The sequence below is a fragment of the Mauremys mutica genome, chromosome 2, assembly GCF_020497125.1.
Source record: "Mauremys mutica isolate MM-2020 ecotype Southern chromosome 2, ASM2049712v1, whole genome shotgun sequence".
In the NCBI taxonomy this organism is placed as follows: domain Eukaryota; kingdom Metazoa; phylum Chordata; order Testudines; family Geoemydidae; genus Mauremys; species Mauremys mutica.
The window spans coordinates 282,528,934-282,551,593 of record NC_059073.1 but is presented as its reverse complement, the minus strand read 5'-3'; the positions used below and the strand labels follow the sequence as shown (position 1 = coordinate 282,551,593).

General features: G+C 49.0%; 1 protein-coding gene across 1 annotated transcript in view; it reads left to right on the top strand.

Annotated features, from left to right (window-relative positions):
• Positions 1-22,660, top strand: part of LOC123362850 (sodium channel protein type 5 subunit alpha-like) — a 121,649-nt gene that overhangs the window by 51,782 nt on the left and 47,207 nt on the right. The window contains exons 18-19 of the mRNA XM_045003356.1: positions 431-554; positions 16,903-17,057. Coding sequence (XP_044859291.1) covers positions 431-554; positions 16,903-17,057 — 279 coding nt within the window. The remainder of the gene's footprint in view (positions 1-430; positions 555-16,902; positions 17,058-22,660) is intronic.

Below are 22,660 nucleotides of genomic sequence, written 5' to 3'. Positions count from 1 at the left end.
CCTCCCCCAAAGCTCCCATTGGCCATGGTTCCCCGTTCCCAACCAATGGGAGCTGCGGGAGGCAGTGCCTGGCGGCAAGAGCAACACATGGAGCCCTCTGCCCCCCGCCCCTGGGGGGCTGCAGAGAAGTGGTGCCGGCCACTTCTGAGACTGGTGTGGGGCCTGCAGCACCACGGGGGGCAATCCCACGGGCCGGATCCAAAGCCCTGAGGGGCCGGATCCGGCCCGTGGGCCGTGGTTTGCCCACCCCTGTTCTATACGGTATGAAAGTAACTTCCCAACCAGCAGAGAGCACCCTCCTGATGATGACAGTGTACTGTTGTAGTTGCTTCTGGCATGCAACAGAATGTAGAAAGAAGAGCATTCAGTTTATTTTAAAACACAGTGACTACTTTAAACAAAAAATGATACATTGTCTTCTCTTGCATAGCACCTGGATGACATCAGCTGTTCTGAAGGCAGCACAGTGGATCTGACAAATCCTGAGGAGCTTCTGAAACAGATCCCTGAGCTGGCTGAAGACTTAAAAGAACCTGATAACTGTTTTCCAGAAGGTAAGGATCTGCTAATTTCACTATGACTAGGAAGTAAGACAAACAATCCAAAGTAGCCTGTTCTCCTAGTTAATGTTGGCACTCTGTCTACTTGCGAGTATTTAGTAATAATATAATTACTGAGTAGTTGCATAGAACTTTTCATCCATAGATCTCTGTAATAGTCAAACACACATGAAACAGGTGGAGAGAACTTGTTAGTATTCAGCTGAATTTCTGTAGGATGGTAAGTCCAGAAATGCAATTTAAATTGCTGCACAGCTTTACAAGTTTACTTCATGCCAATATTTGTACTCAATGCTTATTTTAATTTTCACAGCTGTCTCCTTCTAGTCAAAACTAAGAATACTGTGGTTTTCACCAGAGTTATTTCTCAGAGCAAACAGTAGTCTCCCTGAACTGTCTGTAGTAGAAGTAACAGGGTAAAACATGTCATCAGGGTCAATTCACAGATTAATTTCCACCTGGGTTATGATACCTTATGATTATAAAAGACCAATGTTCCTGGAGAACGAACTGATTTTAGAAAGCTGGACAGTATTCAGATTCCTTTCCCACAATGCTACTCCCATCAGCTGACATGCTCTTTCCTCCTACCAGCTGGCTCACAAGACACAAAGGCTCCTCCCTTCTGCCCCTCCACCAGCCATTAGCTGTTTCAGTTTGAGTCTAGTGTTCAACCAGCCACACTTCTTATACGTTTTCCCTTTATCTCTTGTACCCATCCACCTTGTGACGTCAGTTATCTGTGGCAGCTCTGCATCTGCCATCCAGCTTCTTCCTTCACTTACAAACCCTGCCTGACTGCCTCTTCCTCTCTGTTCCTCAGCTATCTCTCTCCTGATTCTGTCCTGCTCCCCATTCCTGCTACCTCTCTCATTATAACAACCCTCTAGATTCCCACAGCCCCTCCTTACCATAATCTCTCCTGCCATCTACTTCTCCACACTTTTCCTTACCTTCACTGTTCAGGGCCCTTTCTATCATTCCACCCAGCCTCTCCCCCTGCAACCCATCTATATTTCTTTACCAATTACTTTTGATTACCCAACTCTTCCATTTCTGAGTTTTGACCAAAAATTCAGAATGAGGCAGGTTCATTGTATCTGCTAGTACTAAATTACTGTGGCTTTTAACAAAGACTCCATAAACTAGCCCTGAAGTAGATACAAGTGAAGCAGATAACCATTATGGTGCCATGCTTGTATTTTAGGCTTTAAATTAATATATTAATTGTAATATAGTTGAAATAGCTGTAATGGAGACACTGGCTGCAGAATGTGCAAGTGAAATGAGGTTGTATGTGAAAGATCCATGATATATGAGGGTTGAAGAAACTGTTGAAGGGAAAATTTTACACTGGAATAACTGAAAACAAGAAAGAGAATACAATATTTAGACAAAGTCAGTAGTTTGCTGTGTTAGTCTGATATATGTGGAAATGTTCCTACTCCCCAAAGCTGCTTTAAATGGGAATTGATGTGTCCTGTTTGGCTATGAATTGCAAATGTACGTACAGATCTTTGACCCTGGTGAGGTCCTTTTATGTCGATCTCTAACAGAGAAGCTGGGGATTTCTCCAGATTAGAGGAACCCTGTCTCCTGCAGCAGTGACATGGCCAGCTCTGCACCACCTCATGCTGCCCCTGGCACAAGTATCAGGGAGGAATGCTCGCACTCCAGTAATCTCCAGACAGCAGAACAGTTCCTTGGAGGCCATTGCTGCTGGCATAGATTAAAGCAACCTGCAGATTAGAACAAATTAGAAAGTTCTCTAATTTACATCAAGGTAAAACTGGCCCCTGATTACCAGCTACCTTTTTTTGTTCATCTCAGGTCCTGTGCTGAGAGTAACTTGGCTGGACCTAGGGATCTGGTTTTCAAGCTGAAATTGATTAGCTACAGGGGATACAGGTTCTGTTGAATTAGTTCATGCTATAAATATCATTGCTAAATTCAAGTGGAATTACATAAATCCACAGCAATCCATCATCAATAATGTTATTACAAGGAATTCATAAGGAATTGATATAGTAGACATGAAATCTTACTTGGAATATTAATTTCAGTGCCACGCGATATGAGATCACATGGATTAAAACTTGTTGAAGGATCATAAGCAGTTCACTGATCAGCTTAATAGCTAGTAAATTCCACACACAAAAATCCATTGAATATTTTGATTTTTCATTATTGATTTGTATTCTGGTCATGCCAACAATATGCTAGATACTATGGACATGCAAGGCAGATGTAGATCTTGCATTGCAAAGGTTACCATCTAAGACCCTAAGCACTTATGAATGAGTTTAATTTGATGCAGGGTAGTAGCTCTCTTGAAACCTACTTACCTGCTTACAGTTAAGCATGTATGAAGGTGTTTGCAGGATTGGGGCCAAAGCAGCATACAAAGGTTGTCAGGAAGAGGGCTAGAGTCAAACTAAGAACTGTTTTATTTATCTATTTTATGCACTTGATTGTTTCATTTTGTAGCAATTATCCTAGAATCATCATAGAATCATCAAACCATAGAATCTCAGGGTTGGAAGGGACCTCAGGATGTCATCTAGTCCAACCCCCTGCTCAAAGCAGGACCAATCCCCAACTAAATCATCCCAGCCAGGGCTTTGTCAAGCCTGACCTTAAAAACCTCTAAGGACGGAGATTCTACCACCTCCCTAGGTAACCCATTCCAGTGCTTCACCACCCTCCTAGTGAAAAAGTTTTTCCTAATGTCCAACCTAAATCTCCCCCACTGCAACTTGAGACCATTACTCCTTGTTCTGTCATCTGCTACCACTGAGAATAGTCTAGATCCAACCTCTTTAGAACCCTCTTTCAGATAGTTGAAAGCAGCTATCAAATCCCCCCTCATTCTTCTCTTCTGCACACTAAATTCCCCCAGTTCCCTCAGCCTCTCCTCATAAATCATGTGCTCCAGCCCCCTAATCATTTTTGTTGTCCTCCGCTGGACTCTTTCCAATTATTCCACATCCTTCTTACAGTGTGGGGCCCAAAACTGGACACAGTACTCCAGAAGAGGCCTCACCAGTGCTGAATAGAGGGGAATGATTACATCCCTCGATCTTCTGGCAATGTTCCTACTTATACAACCCAAAATTCTGTTAGCCTTCTTGGCAACAAGGGCACACTGTTGACTTATGTCCAGCTTCTCATCCACTATAACCTCTAGATCCTTTTCTGCAGAATTGCTGCCTAGCCACTCGGTCCCTAGTCTGTAGCAGTGCATAGGATTCTTCTGTCCTAATTGCAGGACTCTGCACTCGTCCTTGTTGAACCTCATCAGATTTCTTTTGGCCCAATCCTCTAATTTGTCTAGGTCCCTCTACATCCTATCCCCTACCCTCCAGCATATCTACCACTCCTCCCAGTTTAGTGTCATCTGCAAACTTGCTGAGAGTGCAGTCCATGCCATCCTCCAGATCAATAATGAAGATATTGAAGAAAACCAGCCCCAGGACCGACCCTTGGGGCACCCCACTTGATACTGGCTGCCAATTAGACATGGAGCCGTTGATCACTACACATTGAGCTCGATGATGTAGCCAGCTTTCTATCCACCTTACAGTCCATTCATCCAGCCCATACTACTTTAACTTGCTGGCAAGAATACTGTGGAAGACCATAGCAAAAGCTTTGCTAAAGTCAAGGGATAACATGTCCACTGCTTTCCCCTCATCCACAGAGCCAGTTATCTCCTCATAGAAGGCAATTAGATTAGTCAGGCATGACTTGCCCTTGGTGAATCCATGGTGACTGTTCCTGATCACTTTCCTCTCCTCTAAGTGCTTCAGAATTGATTCCTTGTGAACCTGCTCCATGATTTTTCCAGGGACTGAGGTGAGGCTGGCTGGCCTGTAGAAGATCAGTTTAATGGCAGGAATGTTTGTTGAAACAACGACCTTTAAGTGAATATTAGAAAATGTTGGCAGAAATAAAACATTGAACTCATAAATGTAAGTAATTATACCAGATACAGCGAATGTTTGAAATACTTGCATTCATTTAACCAGGGCCTTATGAAGCCAATACAGTTTGAATTTTGAATAATGAATACTCACAACAGCCTGATCACAAACAATCTGTAGACCAATAATTATTGCTCTTAAGTGATTCAGCTAGTAGTTTTGAATAGCAAATACATTTACGAAAACTGGAAGCTGTTTGTGGACAATTCATAAATGGGGGATATTGAAGAGCTCAGCTTTGGGTCCGGTGCTATTTAACACCTTCACTAAAGATTTTGAAATGAGGAAAAACACCATGTTAATTAAATTTGTTTGTGTCACTAAACTGGGAAGTGTTGCAAACACCAGTGCTGACAAAGAAATAATAAAAAGGAGATTTAAAACACAGGGGCAAGTAATACAATGAAATTAATCTTAGAAAATACAAGCTGAGATATTTGGGCAAAAATAATCCAAAATAAAGATAACTTTGGAAGCAGTCATTTCAAAAGAGAATAAAGTAAGGTATTGGACAAAAAATGACATATAACTTGTAATGCAATGTGAGTGTGATCCCAAACCATTAAAGCCAGTAGAAAGACTCCAATTGTTTTCAGTGGGCTTTGTCTAAGACCCTGTATCAAGCACAATGTGTAATGCACTTCTGGATTATATATGAGCTGTAACTTGTTATAGATCAGGGAAAGTAATGGTCCCTTTCTTTATGGTGAGACTATTCTTAGAACACTACTTTCATTTCTTGTTGACAAACTGGACAGAATTCAGAGGAGAAAACCAAACATGGTTAAAGGTCTGTAGGGATGAGTTTATGAGACAAGATTTTAAAGAATGTTTATTAATACATCGAAATAAGGTGGCGGTATGTATTTTGCTATTTACACAACAAAAATAATAAGAAGAAACCGCACTGGCAGTTCAGTCCCAAATAACCACATTTATTAAATATTTATAAATGTGTAAGATCTAGCTACACATATCCCTGCTCTGCTTAGTCCTGGTGGCTCCTCAAAACATAAAACACAGTGAATACCACTACAGGACTCTCAAACCATTTAAAAGTATACTACCCTCTTCCTATGCACTAGATGTAGATATGTGGTAATCATCTGAAAGTATTTGAAGTTTGTAAACAATAAGGAAGCAAAGGACTTCCTTAAGGCTATACACAGATATCCATGACATGCACTCCTAGGACGTTATATATGCATGATATATAATAATTACAAACAAAAAACGATGTTAAAATAACATTATTAAAGTTTCAAAGTGAAGCACTCAAAAGTTAGGACATGCCAGAGCTAAAGTTATCTGTGCAACCTTAACTTGGCCTCTTTCTGTATATGCATTATGATACATTCTTTAATTGCATGATCACATACTATTTTTTCTATAACACCCCTGCCTCCTTCAGTGCACAGAATGGATGATTCTCGCTTGATAAGCAGCTATTCAATATTTTGTTTTCTCTTTGTTGATCAATATGTGGTCCCATGCCTTATATATTGTACACTATTCAAAATCTCATAGACTCATAGACTTTAAGGTCAGAAGGGACCATTATGATCATCTAGTCTGACCTCCTGCACAATGCAGGCCACAGAATCTCACCCACCCACTCCTGTAACAACCCCCTAACCTATATCTGAGTTACTGAAGTCCTCAAATCGTGGTTTAAAGACTTCACAGTGCAGAGAATCCTCCAGCAAGTGACCCGTGCCCCATGTTGCAGAGGAAGATGAAAAACCTCCAGGGCCTCTGCCAATCTGCCCTGGAGGAAAATTCCTTCCTGACCCCAAATATGGCGATCAGTTGAACCCTGAGCATGTGGGCAAGACTCACCAGCCAGCACCTAGGAAAAAATTCTCTGTAGTAACTCAGATCCGACCCCATCTAACATCACATCACAGACCATTGGGCATATTTACCTGCTAATAATCAAAGATCAATTGCCAAATTAATTGCCAAAATTAGGTTATCCCATCATACCATCCCCTCCATAAATTTATCAAGCTTAATTCTGAAGCCAGATATGTCTTTTGTCCCCACTACTCCCCTTGGAAAGCTGTTGCAGAATTTCACTCTTCTAATGGTTAGAAACCTTTGTCTAATTTCAAGTCTAAACTTCCTAGCGTCCAGTTTATATCCGTTTGTTCTTGTGTCCACATTGGTATTAAGCTTAAATAATTCCTCTCCCTCCCTGATATTTATCCCTCTGATATATTTATAAAGAGCAATCATATCTCCCCTCAGCCTTCTTTTAATTAGGCTAAACAAGCCAAGCTCTTTGCGTCTCCTTTCATAAGACAGGTTTTTCCATTCCTCGAATCATCCTAGTAGCCCTTCTCTGTACCTGTTCCAGTTTGAATTCATCCTTCTTAAACATGGGAGACCAGAACTGCACACAATATTCCAGATGAAGTGTCACCAGTGCCTTGTATAATGGTACCAACACCTCCTTATCTTTACTGGAAATACCTCGCCTGATGCATCCTAAAACCGCATTAGCTTTTTTAATGGCCATATCCCATTGGCGGCTCATAGTTATCCTGTGATCAACCAATACTCCGAGGTCCTTCTCCTCCTCTGTTACTTCCAACTGATGCGTCCCCAATTTATAACCAAAATTCTTGTTCTTCTTCGAGTGATTGCTCCTATGCATTCCAGTTAGGTGTGCGCGCCGCGCGTGCATGGCTCTTTGGAAGATTTTTACCCTAGCAACTCCGGCGGGCCGGCTGGGCGCCCCCTGGAGTGGCGCCGCTATAGCGCTAGATATATACCCCAGCCGGCCCGTCCGCTCCTCAGTTCCTTCTTCCCGCCCGTGACGGCCGTTGGAACAGTGGAGTGCTCAGTTAACCTCCACAACCCTAGTGTATCTCCTTGTATAAGTGTATATAGTTAGTTAAGATAGTTAAATAGTTTAGTTAGTTAGTGTAGTAAGGGGAATTAGGGGGGCTAGCCCCTCTTTTTCCACAACCGGTGCGGGCTCATGCCCAAGGCACCGGGGTTTAAGCCCTGTTCAGCTTGCCAGCGGCACATGCCGATTGGTGACCCTCACGACTCCTGCCTGCGCTGCCTCAGAGAGTCCCATCGACCAGATAAGTGCCCAATTTGCACGGCATTCAAGCCGAGGACAAGGAAGGAGAGAGACTCTAAATTTAAGCAGCTCCTCATGGAGTCGGCACTTAGCCCTGCAGGGCCGACAAAAGCGGCTCCAAAGTCCTCCTCGGCACACAGCGCACCAGCAGTCCCGAGCCGGTCCGGCACCGAGATGTTAAAACTCTAAAGCCAGCACCGGCGCCCCGGCACCGACTGTGGGGGTGCACAGACCATGCACGGTACCGTCGACTCCGGCGCCGCAAGAGCCGTCGAGTCCGGTACCGCCCTGCTCCCCGGTGCGAACCGTAGTCGAGCTGCCTCTCCCGTCCACTCCCGAGACTTTCTCGACGGCGAGAGAGCTCATAGAGCTCACAGAGGCACCGAGCCTCCGGCCCCCGGCACCGCCGGTGCGGGCTGTACAGTCAGTGGGCAAGCCGGCTATGATGAGGCCACCTTCCCCTGACAGACGGGATAGAAGGCGTTCCAGGTCCCGGTCCCAATCCCGGAGACGGTCGCCTTTGCACCGATCCAGATCCTGGCACCGATCACCATCTCGGTACCGCTCCCCATCTCGGCGCCGGTCGCAGTCCCGGTACCGCTCCGCATCGCGGTACCAGTCGCACTCCCGGAGACGATCCCGGTCTCGGTCACCCGACCGTCGATACCGAAGGAGGTCCGGATCCCGGTACCGGTCCCGGCACCGCGACTCGCGAAGCCGCTCCCACCAACGTCGGTCGAGATCGCGGTCGACCTCCCGGCACCGGCACGGTCGATGGTCCCGCTCTCGCTCCCGGCACCGTGACGACCGGCACCGATCCCCGGCACCATCCAGGGACAGACCGGCGGCATCGACGGCGCAGTCCCTGAGCGCCTCTGCCCCCCCATGGCCTTCTCGCCAACCCTCGGTCGCCTCTCAGGCGGACAGCGGTGGAGATCTCCGGGCCGACCCCCAAGGGCAAGACCACAGACCGCAGCAGTGGGGCTTTTGGGCCCCCTGGGCCTACCACGAGGCTCAAGGGCTCCCCTTCCCTCAGCAACCCAGGGGCTCCAACCACAGGGTGCCGGAAGCCATGGTCAGCAGGCCTCCTCCATCACCTCTGGTTGAGGCTCCACCGCCACCTGTAGCGGCAGAGCATCCCATAGCCGCTGCGGCTTCCCACCCCCTGGAAGAACCACCTCCAGAAGCCATGGTCCAGGGCCTGTCCTCTTCTTCGTCGCCGAATGAGGCGGTGGCGGGGGCATCTACATCGGACCCCCCACCGATTGACTTGCGGGCCCACCAGGACCTCCTTCGCCGGGTGGCACAGGCTATTGAAGAGGCCGTTGAAGAGGTCACGGAGGATGACGACCCGGTGACCAGGGTGCTTGGGGCTGAGGCCCCGCTGCGGGTGGCCCTACCCTTTATTCGGACCATCCAGAAAAATGCCACTACCATCTGGCAGTCGCCGGCGTCCGTCCCGCCCACCGCTCGAGGGGTGGAATGCAAGTACTCGGTTCCTCCCACCGGGTACGAGTACCTTTACACGCACCCAACTCCGGACTCCCTCGTAGTGCAGTCCGTGAATGACCGGGAGAGACATGGGCAACCCGCTCCAGCGCCAAAGTCCAAGGACGCACGGAGAATGGATCTGTTGGGCTGGAAGGTCTATTCGGCCGGTGGTCTCCAGCTCCGGATTGCCAACCAGCTGGCTCTCCTTGGTCGCTACACCTATGACACTTTGGTGTCCCTTTCCAAATTTACGGAGCTGATCCCAACAGCCTCCCGACAGGAATTCTCAGCCCTCCTTGAGGAGGGCAAGAAAGCCTCCCGGTCCTCCCTCCAGGCCGCTCTGGACTCAGCAGACTCAGGAGCCAGAACTCTGGCCTCGGGAGTTACCATGAGACAAATCTCCTGGTTGCAGTCCTCCACCTTGCCGCCAGAGGTCCAGTACACCCTGCAAGACCTCCCTTTTGACACTAAGGGTCTCTTTTCCGAGAAAACGGACTCGAGAATTCAGACCCTCAAAGATGGTAGAATCGCCATCTGCACCCTGGGTATGCACACACCGGCTACCCAGCGGAGGTCGTTTCAGCAGCAGCCATACCGACCATTTAATCAGGGTCTCTGGTCGCCCCGAGAGCTCTCCCTACATATCAACATCAGGGAGCTGCGAGCGATCCGCTTGGCGTGTCAGACCTTCCACGCCCATCTTCAAGGGCGCTGTGTGGCGGTGTTCACGGACAACACGACGGCGATGTTTTATGTCAACAAGCAGGGCGGGGCCCGCTCCTCCCTACTTTGCACGGAAGCGATGCTCCTGTGGGACTTCTGCGTAACCCACTCGATTCACCTGACAGCGTCCTTTCTTCCAGGAGTGCAGAACACGCTGGCCGACCATCTCAGCAGGTCGTTCCTCTCCCACGAGTGGTCCCTTCGTCCAGATGTGGTGCACACAATTTTCCGAAGGTGGGGGTTTCCCCGGATAGACCTGTTTGCCTCCAAGGAGAATAGGAAGTGCCACCAGTTTTGTTCTTACCAGGGTCGCTCCCGAGGCTCCCTGTCGGACGCATTCCTCTGCTCCTGGACAGATCACCTCCTCTATGCCTTCCCTCCGTTCCCACTCATACACCGGGTGCTACTCAAGCTTCGGACGGACAGGGCCCACCTCATACTCGTCGCTCCGGCCTGGCCACGGCAGCACTGGTACACCTTGCTGCTCGAGCTCTCCGTTCAGGATCCCATTCCCCTTCCGTTATGGCCGGACCTCATAACGCAGGACTTCGGCAGACTCCGCCACCCAGACCTACAGTCCCTCCATCTTACAGCTTGGTACCTGCGTGGTTGACCCACGCGGAGCGTGACTGTTCGGCGGCGGTGCAGCAAGTCCTGATGGAAAGCAGAAAGCCTTCCACTCGCTCAACCTACCTCGCGAAATGGAAGCGTTTCGCACTCTGGTGCAATCAGAGAGGCCTTAATCCTTTCCTGGTCCCTATTCCTACGATCCTGGAATACCTCTGGTCCCTTAAGGAACAAGGATTCGCAGTCTCCTCCTTGAAGGTACACCTGGCAGCTGTGTCTTCCTTTCGTCCATCCATAGGAGGGCGGTCCATCTTTTCCAACCAGATGGTTTCCCGCTTCCTTAAGGGCCTAGACCGCTTGTACCCGCCGATACGGCGTCCTACCTCATCCTGGGATTTGAACCTAGTTCTGGCCAAGCTTATGGGAGCCCCCTTCGAGCCCATGGTCACGTGTTCCCTGCTCTATCTCTCATGGAAAACAGCCTTTCTCGTTGCTATAACTTCAGCGAGACGAGTTTCCGAGCTCCGTGCCCTAACGGTTGGTCCACCGTATACCGTCTTCCATGGCGACAAGGTGCAGCTTCGACCTCACCCGGCCTTCCTCCCTAAGGTGGTGTCGGCCTTCCACCTAAACCAGGACATTTTCCTTCCAGTCTTTTTCCCGAAGCCGCATGCCTCAAGTCGTGAGCAACAGCTTCACACCCTGGACGTCCGCAGGGCCCTCGCTTTTTATATAGAGCGGACGAAGCCCTTCCGGCGTTCGCCCCAGCTGTTCGTAGCGGTTGCTGATCGCATGAAAGGCGAGCCGGTCTCCTCTCAGAGGATTTCCTCCTGGGTAACATCTTGTATCCGGACATGTTATGAGCTTGCTCGTGTGCCAGCTAGCCGCCTCACCGCTCACTCTACAAGAGCGCAAGCCTCGTCTGCCGCCTTTCTGGCCCATGTACCCATCCAGGATATCTGTAGAGCGGCCACCTGGTCTTCTGTCCACACCTTCGCTTCCCACTACGCGTTGGTGCAGCAATCCAGAGACGATGCAGCCTTCGGCTCAGCAGTCTTACACTCTGCCACGTCTCACTCCGACCCCACTGCCTAGATAAGGCTTGGGAATCACCTAACTGGAATGCACAGGAGCAATCACTCGAAGAAGAAAAGACGGTTACTCACCGTTGTAACTGTTGTTCTTCGAGATGTGTTGCTCCTATCCATTCCAGACCCGCCCTCCTTCCCCACTGTCGGAGTAGCCGGCAAGAAGGAACTGAGGAGCGGACGGGCCGGCTGGGGTATATATCTAGCGCTATAGCGGCGCCACTCCAGGGGGCGCCCAGCCGGCCCGCCGGAGTTGCTAGGGTAAAAATCTTCCGAAGAGCCGTGCATGCGCGGTGCGCACACCTAACTGGAATGGATAGGAGCAACACATCTCGAAGAACAACAGTTACAACGGTGAGTAACCGTCTTTTATTAATCCCTAAATGCATGACCTTGCACTTTTCACTATTAAATTTCATCCTATTACAATTACTCTACTTTACAAGGTCATCCAGATCTTCCTGTATGATATCCCGGTCCTTCTCTGTGTTAGCAATACCTCCCAGCTTTGTGTCATTCGCAAACTTTATTGACACATTCCCACTTTTTGTGCCAAGGTCAGTAATAAAAAGATTAAATAAGATTGGTCCCAAAACCGATCCCTGAGGAATTCCGCTAGTAACCTCCTTCCAGCCTGACGGTTCACCTTTCAGTATGACCCATTATAGTCTCCCCTTTAACCAGTTCCTTATCCACCTTTCAATTTTTATATTGATCCCCATCTTTTCCAATTTCACTAATAAGTCCCCACGTGGAACTGTATCATATGCCTTACCGAAATTGAGGTAAATTAGATCCACTGCATTTCCTTTGTCTAAAAAAATCAGTTACCTTCTCAAAGAAGGAGATAGATTGTGCCAAACCAACCTGATCTTTTGTAAAGCCATATTGTATTTTGTCCCAATTATCATTGACCTCAATGTCCTTAACTACTTTCTCCTTCAAATTTTTTTCCAAGACCTTGCATACTACAGATGTCAAACTTACAGGTCTATAGTTACTCGGATCACCTTTTTTCCCTTTCTTAAAAATAGGAACTATAGTAGCAATTCTCCAGTCATAGGGTACAACCCCTGAGTTTACTGATTCATTAAAAATTCTTGCTAATGGGCTTGCAATTTCACATGCCAGTTCCTTTAATATCCTTGGATGAAGATTATCTTGACCCTCCGATTTTGTCCCATTAAGCTGTTCAAGTTTGGCTTCTACCTTGGATGTAGTAATATGTACCTCCATATCCTCATTCCCATTTGTCATCCTACCATTATCTCTAAGCTCCTCATTAGCCTTATTAAAAACTGAGGCAAAGTATTTGTTTAGATATTGGGCCATGCCTAGATTATCCTTAACCTCTACTCCATCCTCAGTGTTTAGCCGTTCCACTTCTTTCTTTGTTTTCTTCTTATTTATATGGCTATAGAACCTTTTACTATTAGTTTTAATTCCCTTTGCAAGGTCCAACTCTACATGGCTTTTGGCCTTTCTCACTTTATCCCTACATATCCTGACCTCAATAAGGTAGCTTTCCTTGCTAATCCCTCCCATCTTCCACTCCTTGTAGGCTTTCTGCTTTTTCTTAATCGCCTCTCTGAGATGCTTGCTCATCCAGCTTGGTCTACAACTCCTGCTTATGATTTTTTCCCCTTTCTTGGAAGGCTTCTGATAGTTTCTGCAACTTTGACTTGAAGTAATTCCAGGCCTCCTCCACCTTTAGATCCACAAGTTCTTCAGTCCAATTCACTTCCCTAACTAATTTCCTTAATTCTTTAAAGTTAGCCCTTTTGAAATCAAAGACCCTAGTCCCAGATCTATTTTTGTTTATCCTTCCATCTAGTTTGAACTGAATTAGCTCATGATCACTCGAACCAAGGTTATCCCCTACAACTATTTCTTCTATGAGGTCGTCACTACTCACCAAAACCAAATCTAAAATGGCATCCCCTCTTGTTAGTTCTTCAACTACTTGGTGAAGAAATCCATCAGCTATCACATCCAGAAAAATCTGAGCCCTATTATTATTACTAACACTTGTCCTCCAGTCTATATCTGGGAAGTTAAAGTCTCCTATGTTCACACAATTCCCATTAGTGTTTACTTCATTAAAAACATTAAAGAAGTCTCTATCCATATCCAAATCAGATCCTAGTGGTCTATAGCACACCCCAAGCACTATCTCAGGGGAGGCTCTAGTAGCTTTCTTTCCCAATGTGATTTTTGCCCAGATCGACTCTCTTATCCATTCCATCACTTCTTATTTCTTTACAGTTAACCTCATCATTGATATACAATGCTACTCCACCACCTTTGCCTTTATTTCTGTCTTTTCTAAACAGCACATAGCCTTCAATACCTGTACTCCAGTTATGACTACTATTCCACCATGTTTCTGTACTCCAGTCATGACTACTATTTCACCATGTTTCTGTTATCCCTATAATCTCTGGTTTCACTTCCTGCACCAGTATCTCTAGTTCCTCCATTTTGTTACCTAGGCTCCTCGCATTAGTGTACAAAATCTCCTATGAAGACAGCATTATTAAATTCCTCATGGGCTTTTCTCTGTTGCTTATCACTATAGTACATGAGTGCTTCACAAACAGTAGTTAATGTGTCCCCACAACATCTCTCTAAGGTGAGGGGGATGGTATTTTCCCCATTTTACAGATGGGAAACTGAGACTCAGGGAGATTAAGTTAAAAAATATCCACTAATTTTGGGTGCCCAATTTGAAACACCTAAGACCTGATTTTTCAGAGTATTTCGCATTATATAGCACTTCCTATGATCAAAGCACAGATCACATTAATTTCAGTTACTGACTGTGTGTGCTCAGCACTTCTGCTCATGAGACTCCCCCCAAGGTCTTTAGTTAGGCACCCAGAGAATGAGGAGCATATATTTAGTGACCTCCTGTGAAAAGTTTAAGTGGCTTGACTAGCACCACATAAGAAGTCAGTGGCAGAGACAGAGGTATAGTCTAATTCCCATGGCAGAGACAGAGGTATAGTCTAATTCCCAAGGCATGTTTCACCTGCCTTAACCATGAGGCCATCCTTTCTCTTCCTGCAGTCCACTGCCTCATGCATTATACAACATTTGGCTTTTGGAATAAATGAGGCAAGGATCCTATAGATTACACTTTTCTTCATTACCACAACCCTTATTCATTCCCAGAGCAGGTCCATCCTTATGCACAGAATGAGACCGGGGTCCAGTGGGGAAAAAAAAGTATGTGATCGTGTAATTAATGACTGTATCATAGTCCATATGCACAAACGGCCAAATTAAGGTCTGGCTTACACAGGCTTGTGACAGACACCCAGCAAGGAAAATTTCCACCCAAATAGTTAAATTTTGGCAAAGTTATAAGGGAACTGAAAATGCGGTTTTATAATGGGAAGTGTCAGGCAACCTTAGTCATAGGCAGTTCTACCTGCCCCAGCTATAATTAAATAAGTACTAAAAAGTTTGAGTGTGTAGTATGAGTATGAGTATGAGTATATCCTGCAGAATAGGGGTTAAAAGCAGCCAAGCTAGGCTGATTGGGGAAGCAGCCACAGATTTGGCTAGCTCAATCAGGCCACAGCTGACCTGGATGAAAGGGCTGTGGGCAGGGCCGGCTCTGGCATTTTGCCGCCCCAAGCAAAAAAAAACAAAAACAAGAAAAAACCAAACCTGCGGGGTGTGGCTGGAGCGGTGAAAAAAAAACCCAAAACCTGCAGGGCGGCTAGAGCAGCAGAGGTACCCCAGGCAGTGGAGTGCGCGCCCCTGCTAGCGGGGGGTGGGGGAGGGAGCGCGGGGGAGAGAGAGAAGGGGAGCAGCCAGGGCTTCCTTCAGGCAGAGTGCTTACCACTCAGCCCCTCCCGCTGTGCCGCCTGCTGGGAGGGCTCTGCGCCGCTCCAGTCGGCGGGGAGGGAAGGACACTGGCTGCCGGGCTTGCTCAGACCTGGCACTGGCTGGGGCAGATGGAGCGCTCAGCCAGCTCCCAGCAGGGCGCTCCCCTCCTCTGCGCCACCGCCCCCTACAGGGTGGCCAGAGCAGCGAACAACAACAAAGAAAAAGGCGGCCGTGCCGCCCTAAGATTGGACGGAATGCTGCCCCTTAGAATCTGCTGCCCCAAGCACGAGCTTGCTCAGCTGGTGCCTGGAGCCAGCCCTGGCTGTGGGACCAGGAGACAGGGGCGTCTCACTCTAGCCCGGGAGTGGGAAGGGCTGGCTACCTGGGAGTAAGATACCTGAGGCGGAGCAGTGCTGGGGAAGGGCATAGGGTGCTGGGGAGCTCTAGCCTGGTAAACCCCCAGGCTTCAGGCCTTGTTGAAGGCTTATGAAAGTACTGGGGCTGCAGAGGGGCAGCTTGACGATAGACAAAGGCAGCAGGTCCTACCCCCTTGCTGATGATGAGTGGCCATTACAGACTGCAGTCTGCCCCAGGGAAAGGGAGTTGGATGATGACTGGCAGTAGCCACTGAGGCAAGGTGGGTTTAGAGGGTTGGGGGTTACCCAGGGAGGGGAGACCCAGAGTGGGGGTACTTCTGGGGCAGAACCCTGAGGAAAGGGGCACCGGGGTCTGGGAGGGACATGGGTGGGGCCCAGTCTTCAGAGAGTGCTCTGGGCTGGACAAGAGCTAATTCCCAGGATGACCCAAAGGAGGTGCCGCACTGGTGAGTCCTTGCCGCTACAGAGTGATGTGCTGAGATTGAAAGGAAACTTTTCCTGATATTCAACCTACATTTTCCTAAATTGTAAGATCAACTAGACACTTGACTATTCGTACACATTATGTAGTAGAAACCCAGTCAGTTTGTACATTTGAACATAGAATGGATAAATGACTAGAAATGACAAGGTGGAGAACAATCCTGCAGTCCCAAGGGGGATGGACTAGATGACTCTACAGATTATCTTCATCTCTAATTTCTAAGATACAATGACTCCTTGTGCTTGTTGTGCTGTTCTTCCATCTCTCAATGCTAGCCATGGCATTGAGAGAGCTGGTAAATCTCCAATGCCATGAGGTCCATCCTGTTGTTTTGCCTTTGTTCTGTAAACCCAGTCATCAGCATTCCGAGCGCACCCCCAGTGTTCTTACCAATTTCCAGTGAGCTGGAAGATAGCTCACTAATGGGTGCAAGATATTCGTAATCACTTAAAAATAATTTTGTAGTTTGCTTTCAAATAATAAAGAACTGAGAAAGAGGAAACAGGAGACAGACAAGTTTCTGAGGGACTAAAGACTTTCCCCTGAACCCAGAAATTTCCATGGCTGCCCTGGGTACTCATGAAGCAGCAAAGAATCCTGTGGCACCTTATAGACTAACAGACGTTTTGTAGCATGAGCTTTCGTGGGTGAATACCCTCTGATACTGGGTACTCATGTAACATGTGTCCCTCTTTCAGGCTGTGTTCGACATTTCCCTTGCTGTGTGGTGAATATCACAAAGTTTCCAGGCAAAACATGGTGGAACCTGAGGAAAACCTGCTACAAAGTTGTTGAACATAGCTGGTTTGAAAGCTTTATCATATTCATGATCCTGCTGAGCAGCGGTGCCCTGGTAAATTTTTACTTAATCTCATCTCAGGTTGAATTATAATTGTATGCAGAGGTGTTACATAGCTTTAATTTAATATCCAAGATATGACTTTTTTGCTTAGGGCAGAAAGGTGTATTTTCAGACTAGTTGATAGAAGTTTCAGACTGGTTGGGAGATGGAAAAAATATTTAGCACAGGGGTAACTTCTTTTTTATAATGACTGTAAAGTACTGTAAGTCATATGACAGATGATTTCCATTCAGCTTGTATACTGGTTTTGCGGTGGCTTTTCTGTGGCAGTTATTTCAAATGCATAGATTATCATTGTTAGGTGCTTCATTAAAATCAAACATAAGAGCATAAGAGCAGCCATAGTGGGTCATACTAAAGGTCCATCTAGCCCAGTATCCTGTCTTCTGACTGTGGCCAATGCCAGGTGCCCCAGAGGGAATGAACAGAACAGGTAATCAACAAGTGATCCATCCCCTGTCGCCCATTCTCAGCTTCTGGCAAATGAAGGCTAGGGACACCATCCCTGTCCATCTTAGCTAATAGCTGTTGATGGATCTATCCTCCATGAACTTATCTAGTTCTTTTTTTAACCCTGTTATTGTCTTGGCCTTCACAACATCCTCTGGCAAGGAGTTCCACAGGTTGACTGTGCATTGTGTGAAGAAATACGAACGGGGGATGAATCACTTGATGATTACCTGTTCTGTTCATTCCCTCAGGGCACCTGGCATTGGCCACTGTGGGAAGACAGGATACTGGGCTATATGAAACTTAGGTCTGACCCAGTATGGCCATTCTTATGTTCCAAGTGGGTCCAAAAGGGTTAACACTGCTCCTGGAACAATGCAGGATGTGTGTGTGCGTGTCCCCTTGCTGTCTGTGGAGGAATGAATACAGTCATTAAAAAAACTGGCCCAAACTGACCCAAATCAACAGAGGATCCAGCAAGACACAAAGATGCCCCAGTGACTGAACAATCATATCTAACAGAAGGAAACCCCAGGAGGCTGGACTTGTGAGCTGAGCTGGAGAATGATGTGTCAGGTGACTGGTAGAAGGGGGCTTTTTGGAGGGACTCAGGAGCTCAGATCTGCAGGACAGAGGGGAGAGAGCCAGAGATGGAGTCCATCACAACCTGGCTGGCTCATCAAGGCTTGGCCAGGATGGACTATGGCTTAACTTCTACCTCTCTGTGTTCAGATAAGGATTTTCAGATTCTGTAGCCAGGTGACTAATAAATGGTTACCTTGTTTTGAAAAGGCTACGTGTGTCACTGTAAATACTCACTGAAAGCATTATGTCCTGAAGGGGCACAGTACAAGCCTCCCACAGGACTCTGGTTTGGCTGGATTCACTGCCGGGATCAATGGAGAGAAACATGGGATGCTGGTGCCAAAGGCCCAGTCTTAGAGACCATGGGCCTGTCTCTGTGGAACTGTGTAGGTCCTTGGGGCCTGGCACACAAAAGGCACTCCCAGGAAACTGGTGACAGGCTGGGGGGGGGGGATAGACCTGACTCTGTTACAGTCTCTGTCACCAACATAAGTTGGTCCAATAAAAGATATTACCTCATTCATCTTGTGTCTCTAATATCCTGAGGCCAATATGGCTACAACAACACTGCAGAATTTTGTGCCTATCTGGAAATATATTCTTTCTTCTTCGAGTGATTGCTCATATCCATTCCATGTAGGTGTGTGCGCGCCGCGTGCACGTTCGTCGGAAGACTTTTACCCTAGCAACTCAGTGGGTCGGCTGGGCGCCCCCCGGAGTGGCGCCACCATGGCGTCGGATATATACACCAGCCGACCCACCCACTCCTCAGTTCCTTCTTATCGCCCGTGTCGGTCGTTGGAACAGTGGAGCGCAGCTTAGCTGACCTCCACTTCCCTAGCTACTCGTAGTTTCTCTCGTTAAGTATATAGTTCAGATGTTTATAGTTGTAGTTAACTTTATTTGTTTGTAGTATAATATAGTATAGTGTATTTATTTCACAGGGGTTCGGGGTTTATCCCCTTCCCCTCACCCGGTGCCGGGTCCGATGCCCGGTCCACAGGGTTTTATAACGTTTGGCCGGCCACAAGCCGATGCCGACAAGAGATCCTCTCCTAAGTGCCTCGAGGAATCTCACCTCACAGATAAGTGCCGCATTTGTGAGGCCTTTAATCCGAGAACAAAGGGGAGCGGGACTGTCGTCTCAGCTCCTGAGGGAGGCAGCTCTTGCTCCTCCGCTCTCGGCACCGAGCGCTGGTTAGTCTTCAAGGAGCGCTCCCTCGGCACCAGATCGCCGGTACCGCCAAGGCCTCTCGGCACCGGCCGTCGCTGGCTCTGACGTCCACTCGGCATGGATCCCTCTCCTGGAGGATGAAGAGGCACGATATCCTTGCTGCGTCCAAGCCGCCTGCTCCTCAGCCGAGCACTATGCTCAGTCGGATCGCCCGGCACCGATGTTTGCCGCAGCACCGACAATATCCGCACCGTTAACTCCGGCCAGGCAAGAGCCGTCGAGTCCGGTGCTGGAAAGCTCCCCGGTACGAACCGTGGTCAAGCTTACTATTAAGCTGCATCAGAGCCGCCTGCTCCACAGCACGAGCGCTCTACTAACCTGCTGCGGCACCGTCAGTATCAGCACCGTCGACTCCAGCCACGCAAGAGCCGTCGACTCCAGCACCTGAACGTTCCCCGGTGCGAGCTGTGGTTGAGCTCACTATTCCCTCCACGCCGGAAACATTTCCACAGCGAGGGAGTTGATGGCAAGGGCAGAGCCTGCGCTGCTTTAACCCCCGGCACCGCCGGTGCGGGTTATATTGTCTATCGGCGAGCCCGTCTTGCTCACGCCACCGGGCGTCGGCACCACAGAGCGGCACCGTTCACGATCGCAGTCCCGCAGATGTTCTCGGTCCTGTCGCCAAGCCCGGTGCCGGCACCGTTCACGGTCCTGGCACCGTTTCCCATATCGGTACCGGTCGTACCCGCGGCACCAATCAGCGTCCCGTTCCCTGACCTGGTACACTCGGTGCCGATCCAGCTCCTGGCACCGCTCCAGGCACTGGACTCACGTAGCCACACCCGGCGTCGAGTCTCGAGATCTCGGTCAGCCTCCCGGCATCGCTCCGGTCGCAGGTCCCATTCTCGCTCCCGGTACCAGTAGGCCTCACGGTACTGATCCCCGGTGCCGCGTCGAGCGCCATGAGCTGGGGAGGGAGACTCTGTCCAGGGCTTTAACTTCTCCATGGCCATCCATTTGGATGTGCACACCAGAGTCTTCCGGGTGCTCCAGGCCAGGACCCTGACCCCCATCAGTGGCTGCCCTGTACATCTTGGGCGTGCCATCAGGCCAAAGGCCTACCTGTGATCCCATCACGCTCTGTTACATCAGAGCACTGGGTACCAGGGGCGACAGTTAGCCGTCCCCCTCCGACCGGTACGGAGGAAGTCCGGTTCTGCCACCGGATTCCCACATCCCACTGGATCAGCAGGTCGTCCAGGAGCGTGAGTCCACACAGGACCCACTTGCCCCCGGCCTTTCTTCTCCCTCCTCCCCAGATGAGGCGGTGGCAGAAGCGTACTCCTTGGGCCCTCTCCTAATCGGCCTGGGGGCCCATCAGGACCTCCCGAGACGGGTGGCATTCACTATGAATCTCCAAGTGGCCACTATCCCGCCCGTAGGCACGGGATGCATGTGCATCCCCCGGCTCCCTTGTCATCTAGTCCGTCAATCAGACACAACGCCATGGCCTACAGGTACCAGCCCCTATGTCCAAGGGGGCTAGGCAAATGAACTTCCTGGGCCATAAGATGTACTCGGGAGGCACCCTGCAACTTCGCGTAGCAAACCAGCAAGCCCTGCTTAGCTGTTACTATGGGCGGCAGTGAGAGAATTTACGGAGTCGGTTTCTCAAATCTCCTGTCAAGAGTTTGATGCCCTCCTGGAAAAAGGGCCGAAGTGGCGAAAGCTTCCTTCCAGACCTTGTTGGCTGTAGCGGTCTCCACAGCCACGACTCTGGCCTCGGGTGTTGCCATGAGGCGCATTTCATGGCCCAGTTACCGAGCCTTCCCTCGCAGCTGCTGCACACTATACAGGACTTGTCCTTCAATGACAAAGGCCTGTTCTTAAACTGACCCTAGGCTGCAAGGCCCAAAGGACAGCGAGGTCACTACGCACTCCCTCTCGGCATCTACATGCCGCTGTCTCACTGCCGACCTCTCCGCCAGCCTCACCGCCCTTACCCTGCGCCTGGACAAGGACAGGGCTTTGCCAGCAGGCGACGCTGAGGCAGTCATAGGCGTTGGTCGGGACCCCAAGGGGCCAAAAATCAGGGTCCTCCTAACACCAATCGGGCAAAAGCCTATCCCTCCTCATCCCTCTGAGGCCTGGTCTACACTAAGACTTTAATTCGAATTTAGCAGCGTTAATTCGAATTAACCGCGCACCCGTCCACACCAGGAAGCCATTTAATTCGACCTAGAGGGCTCTTTAGTTCGAATTCGGTACTCCACCCCGACGAGGGGAGTAGCGCTAAATTCGACATGGTTATGTCGAATTAGGCTAGGTGTGGATGCAAATCGAACTTAGTAGCTCCGGGAGCTATCCCACAGTGCACCACTGTGTTGACGCTCTGGACAACAGTCCGAGCTCAGATGTTCTGATCAGCCATACAGGAAAAGCCCCGGGAAAATTTGAATTCCTTTTCCTGTCTGGCCATTTTGAATCTCAGTTCCTGGTTGGACATCGGGGCGAGCTCAGCAGCACCGGCAGCGATGCAGAGCTCTCCAGCAGAGGAGTCCATGCAATCTCAGAGTAGAAAGAGGGCCCCAGCATGGATTGACCGGGAAGTCTTGGATCTGATCGCTATGTGGGGCGATGAGTCTGTGCTTTCGGAGCTGCGCTCCAAAAAACGGAATGCAAAGACCTACGAGAAGGTCTCCAAAGCCATGGCACTCAGAGGATACAGCCGGGATGCAACGCAGTGCCGCGTGAAAATCAAGGACCTGAGACAAGGCTACCAAAAAATCAAAGCGGCAAACGGACGCTCCGGAGCCCAGCCCCAGACATGCCGCTTCTACGAGGCACTGCATGCCATTCTCGGTGAGTCTGCCACCACTGCCCCACCAGTGACCGTGGACTCTGAGGATGGGATAGTGTCGAGGGGCAGTTTCTCAGCGATGTTTGCCGATGGGGAAGATGAGGAAGGGTTTGTGGAGGACGAGGCAGGCGACAGCGCTTACAATACTGCTTTCCCCGACAGCCAGGATCTCTTCATCACCCTCACAGAGATCCCCTACCAACCCTCCCCGGCCGTTAACCCGGACTCTGAATCAGGGGAAGGATCAGTCGGTAAGTGCTATAAACATGTAAACATTTATTTTTTAAAAAACAGGAATAAAAACTATATGAAAAGAAGGTCAATGCATATAGGGATCGAACAGAAATCCTCTTGGGACAGTTCCACGAAGCTCTCGTAGAGGTACTTGAAAAGCCTCCGCAGGAGGTTCCTGGGGAGAGGTGCCTTATTGGGTGCTCCGTGGAAGCACACTCTTCCGCGCCAGGCCATCCTGAGGTATAGTGGGAGCATTGCCTCGACTAGCATGGCAGCATAGGGCCCTGGTCT